This window comes from Brassica napus, chromosome C1 (assembly GCF_020379485.1).
Source record: "Brassica napus cultivar Da-Ae chromosome C1, Da-Ae, whole genome shotgun sequence".
Taxonomy (NCBI): domain Eukaryota; kingdom Viridiplantae; phylum Streptophyta; class Magnoliopsida; order Brassicales; family Brassicaceae; genus Brassica; species Brassica napus.
Window position 1 is genome coordinate 16,303,057 of NC_063444.1, and position 5,754 is coordinate 16,308,810.

At 33.4% G+C, this 5,754-nt stretch overlaps 1 protein-coding gene across 1 annotated transcript; it reads right to left on the minus strand.

The window, feature by feature from the left end:
• Nucleotides 1-927: 927 nt before the first annotated feature.
• On the minus strand, nt 928-2,420 carry LOC106374504 (homeobox-leucine zipper protein HAT1-like). The gene is made up of 4 exons (XM_013814514.3): nt 1,999-2,420; nt 1,609-1,919; nt 1,447-1,526; nt 928-1,346 (listed from the first exon to the last, which is right to left on the minus strand). Exons 1-4 carry the CDS (start codon nt 2,147-2,149, stop codon nt 1,061-1,063), a joined length of 828 nt encoding a protein of 275 aa, XP_013669968.2. The 5' UTR covers nt 2,150-2,420; the 3' UTR covers nt 928-1,060.
• Between the last annotated feature and the right edge of the window lie 3,334 nt (nt 2,421-5,754).

Genomic DNA, 5,754 nt, shown 5'->3' on the forward strand with positions numbered 1-5,754 from the left:
TATATAAAAAAAAATTCTAAGTAGTTTCAAAATTTAATATATTTTTTTTTTGTAATTTTATATATATTTGATGATTTATATTTTACTATAAAAATAAAAAATATAATAATTAAAATATGTTATTGTATTTTATTTTAAAATAATAATCACAGTATTTTGATAAATTTTAATAGTAAAATCTAAATATTTATTGCTATTTTATTATATTATTTTAAAATAACGTATTAGTTATTTTTTGAATTTTTTTAAAAAATACAACAAATCCAAAAACCAAAATCTGAAAACCAAAAATCAAAAACCAAAAACCAAAAACCAAAATCCGAAAACCAAAAACCAAAATCTAAAAACCAAAAACTAAATTCTAAAAACCAAAAACTAAAACTAAAAACTATTGAAACAATCATCACCTAAAACTCCATGTTTATGAGACCAAGCTTTTCACTTAAGTTTTCCTCAGATCCTAGAGAGACCAAATAAATGTTATTCATCACCCAATTCCTTCCCTCAAGAATCCCAAGAATTGCATAACGAATTGAGTCAAACCGATAATTTTAGCCGCTACTTCGGCTGTAAAATTTGTCCCACTAAGTAGGCCCTAGTAAGACCCAGTAGAATTTCATAAATTATAGTTTGATCTCATTATACTTGGTCATTGGAACATCATTGGGTTGAAATTTCATAAATTATAGTCTGTTCTTACTATTTTTATTAACCTGACGTTTGATTTTTTTTTTCTGTATGTGCCATTCCTAAATTCATTCTTCTTTTATGACATTTTAGCATGATCTTTGTCAAACGTAGATGAAGATAGAGGCCATCATTTTGTCAACACGGTAGTGCGTTACTGCGTTTAAAGAAGATCTGAGAAAAAAAGAATAAATTGTTTTCCCCATTCTTTTATGTTTTGTTTGTCATCAAGAAGACAAGAACAACTAATTTAATCAGATTTAAGTAGTTTTAAAAATGAAAAAGCTTTTAAGGATATAACGAGAGTCAATAATCTAAAAAGTACAATGACCCACACAATTAATTAAGCATAACCCACAGAACCGGAATAAAGTTAAGACCTAGGATGCTTAACATCAAAAGTTGACCCATGGCCCATTTGGAGCCACGGGTTCAAAGACACCGACCTTTGGCTGTGGTTCGATGGTCCGCCCACGCGTTCGCATGATGGACACATGAGAAGCGTGGTCGGTGGACTCATCTTACCATACAACCCCGGTGAAAGCTTTAGTGCCCTTAGTTCCGCTGCCTCTTTCTCGAGCCGTCTGTTCTCTTCGGTCAATTTCTCTACGCATCTCTTCAAATACTCGCAATCTACTTCGGTTTGCTTCAACTTTGTCCTGTTGTCCATAAAAAATTGGTTGTATATGTTAAATAAACATTGCTCTAAAGGGTTAAAACGGTTATTTAATATCCTACTATGAGTTCTTTGACTCTCACCTTGCTCTTCTGTTTTGGAACCACACTTCCACTTGTCTTGCGGTTAAACCTAGCTTCTTAGCCAAAGCCAGCTTCTGTTTCTGTAGATTTACCATAAAGCCCTTGTTAGATCAGATTATTTTTATGCTAGAGAATACTCTGAGGGTGGAAATGATTACTTACGGGATTGAGAGTGTTGTGCTCCTTGAAAGTGTCTTCGAGAACAGCAGATTGATCTTTGGATAGCCTGAGCTTCTTTCTACAAGCCTCTCCTCCGTATTCTTCTTCTTCGTCGGAGGTTCCACGTGAGGAAGATCGGTCCAGAGCGATGTCTAGGTCATCTCCGCTACCTTGTCTCTCGCTCCTCCTCTTGCCGCTCACGGTGCTCGAAATCGTGCTGTTTGGGGAAGAAACTCCGGTCTCTTCCTCCAACTCCACCGTCGACGGAAAGCTGTTCACGTCAATTTTCCTTAGAGATTGATGGTTTTGATGATCTGCAGAAAAGGGGAAATGAGTCATTTCGAGATCTGTTTGTTTCTTGGTGAAAAAGGTTTGTAGAAGAAATAAACGTACTTGAGGAGGATACAAATGTCTGGTTCCATGGAAACATCTGGTGATTAGACATTGGTGAAGAAGTAGGTTTGAGATTCAGATGGAGAGGATGTTGATTTTGTGCAAACCCCAAGCTCAGACTTAAACCCAAATCATCTTTTCCCATCATCATGATATTATATATATTAGGCCTTGAATATTAGTTTTCCTCAAGAACTTCAAACAGTAAGGTTTTGGTAGATGAGAATATAAAACGTTTTGATCTTTATGGGTAGAGATGACAAAAGAAACCTTCTAAGTGCTGAATTTGCCTCAAAGGCTCTAACTTTGAAAGTGGAGGACGTGTAAAGAGGACAAGATCAACCTCTAGGGTTCTTATGGAGAGAGAGAGATAGAGAGATGTGAAATGGGGATGAAGAGAAGTGATTAATATAGGAGTTGAATGAAATGAAAGATTGTCAGGTTGGCCAATTATAATCTATAATGGCCTTTTGACATCTCTATTATTTTATCCCCAACTTGTTCCCTCTTTGTCTTCTCTTTTTCTTTTTCTTCTTTTACTATTAGTCTCTTATACTACATCATATAGGTCCTCTCTTTAGTTAACTATTTCCATAAGACATAACCTAAAAGTTATTCCATTATGTATGGAATCCAAAGTCTAGTTTCGAATCTACATTCTACACTCAAATTTTCAATATATTTTATTTATGTTCTTATAAATTCGTGCGCAAAAAAACCCCATGTTATGAGGATTTGAGGATATGTATATACTGTATGTGGCACAATCCCCGGTTTTTATTTAGCAACAAATAGTTACATTACATACATGATCCATATATAGGTAAAAATGGCTCTAGTCAAATACTCTAGTACATAGAATATGGAGGAATACGTCTATTGTCTCTAGTAAAACTCATGATTTGAGGACATTCACGAAGACTCATTATTGCATTAATTTGAAAGACTCATTATTGCATTAATTTGAGACCATGCCAGTAAAGAAAAGGTTATTTTTGATATAATTTCTTCTTCGCGTTGTTAATTGCTTAAATAATTGCTGATATTTTTCTAATTAGTCATTTATAATCACGATGTATATAGTTTGGTTATATATATGAACTTATATATAAAATTTTACAAATTCCCACAAACTTGCATAGATTTTAGAAAACAACCATTCTTTCTCTCAGTGATATCATTCTTAATTAGTGTTTAACATCAGGCATCACAAATTGTATTTATTGAAAAAGATTGTTTCAATTTAGTTTTAATGGACTTTCTATAAAAGGGTATATATTATAAGAAAAGAAACTCAATCAGTCAAGATCACACACGGATGAGACCAAATATCAAAGAAATAGTTGGCAATAATTTGTTGATCAATTTTAGCAAAAAAAAAAAATTGTTGATCAAATAATGATAAAAATTGACTAAATCAAGTGGTTGGTACAAAACACAATCCACATGAATCTGAACTCCTTCAAAGCTGTGGGCCAATCAACTGTTGTGATCCAATCATATCCATGTGGGATGTGGGATCTATCATTACAACAACACCATACTCATGGATCCAATACTAATTGACTGTTCCTCTAGCTATGTTTCATGTAAAAAAATTGTATACTTTCAGATCCATTATAAGAAGGTAATATTTTAGAACGTAATATTGAATAACAAACTTATAATAAGAAATCAGTTAAGATAAAAATATCATAATTCCTTTGTAAAAGAAATTTAGAAATTTCTACATAATAGAATGTAAACTATGATTTAAAACGCCTTAGTCCCAAATTTACCTCTGAATTACCAACCACAATATGTTTTAGCATATAATCTCTATTGTTCTTTTTTTGTAACTTATATAATCTCTATTGTTGACAAGAAAAATTGAGAAGTATATTTTTCACTGTCGAAAGATGATTCATTTTTTTTTTTTGACGCTGCCTTATCAGGATATACATATGACTATGAAGATATACGTATGACTGCATCATCTAAACCATCCTATCAAATTCACATTTGACAATATTCATTGCGCCATGCTGGAGATTTTTTGTAAGTTATTTTTCGATAGCATAATTCTGCATTCTCTTAGACTCAAAATCTAGGTTTATTGGCGTAGAAGCATTGATAAATTCTTAATCAAACAACTCGACAATGGATTTTCACAAATATAATTTGTTAATTTAGCAAAAAAAAATGTGAGAGATGATTTGTTAGGGTTTATGAATTAATGAACTCAACAAATTAATAAATCTACAGTTTTGGGCTCGAGAGAGTAACATGGGCAGGTGGGTCTACTCACGTGCCTATAAGGGACCCGAAAACACTCGACCCGGCCGTGGGTTTCCTTTTGTTTCCTCACGCGCCGACATTTATTATTTGGATCTACGCGCCACAATCATTTTCACTTCTTTGTAATCATCATTATACGCAAAATGTGGAAAAATATAGCTTTTTTTTACAACTAGAAATTTGTTATGGTAAATATCTATACTTTGTTTTGAACTTGTAGTAACATAAATCTACATTTTGATTAGCAGTATCAGATAATCTAAGAAAATAGAATCTCGATTCCTACAGAAGTAATTTTCTTTCTGAACTCGGACATTATATACATGTGACGTTTTATCTTAAAACCACAGAGTACTCTCAACCAGTACGTAAAAAAAAAAGCAAATAATCAAGAATAATTTGTTTAAAAATTACTAATCGTATTTTCTAATGATGTAATCATTTGATGCGTTTATATGTGTTTTGCTTTTTCGGTGGGACTAATAATTCTCGATGTTGTTAATCATGTGTGATGCATAGCTTAATTTTTATTTTTTTTTTTGTCGTCAACTATTACAGACTCATACGGACTCTGTAAACCAAACCGGGTGATCTGCATCCATGTGAACGACAAAAGACGGTTGCTTCCTAGCACTGCGTGCTAGTCTATCCGCCATTGTATTTTGCGTTCTTGGTACATAGATGATCTCTGATTTGGTGAAGCTCTCTTTTAGGGTCTTGACATCCTCCAAGTAATTTGCAAAAGCTGGCCATTCATCTGGTTCCGAAACTATCTTCACCAATTGAGAACAATCCGTTGCAAACGTAAACAGAAACTGAGGTAAATTCTCCATACATTCCATTGCCCAAAGAAGCGCTTCCATCTCCGCATAAAGGGGTGTGATGCATAGCTTAATTATTCTCTACAGAATTGGCTGTAGGCTAATGTCATCATTGGGGAACTTTAAATGTTTGGACCTAACTTCCCTATCATGTTTTCGAATATTATATAGTCTTTCGAACATGTAATAATTCGATTGTCTAAAGTTTATTCTACTTCAAAGAAAATACTCATTGGCATCTAAATAATGAGCAAGAAAGATGGCTAGCAGTAAAAAGAAATAATTTCACGTAAATGTTTTATTAATTCTTGATCGATATATATTATATATTATTTTAACGAATCATATGTTGTGAATATTACTGTTATACCTGCGTAATTATTGAGATTCTAGTATCGACATGATTAGTTTTATAAAAAACTAAATAATGGTTTGGGAATCTATGTTTTCTTTAAAAAATATGAGATGGTGAAGTAGAGAATATGAAGAAGCTTCAAGGAATGCTTGTAATAAAAAAGGACCAAGTTGGCTCGTGCGATATAGCCACCCATGTGGAACCGACGTGGCGCACACATTCCTAAACGAACCACACCACCCATGACAGCAAAGCACACGTGCGCTCTTGTCCACCCACACGTGCATTCCTGGCCAAATATTC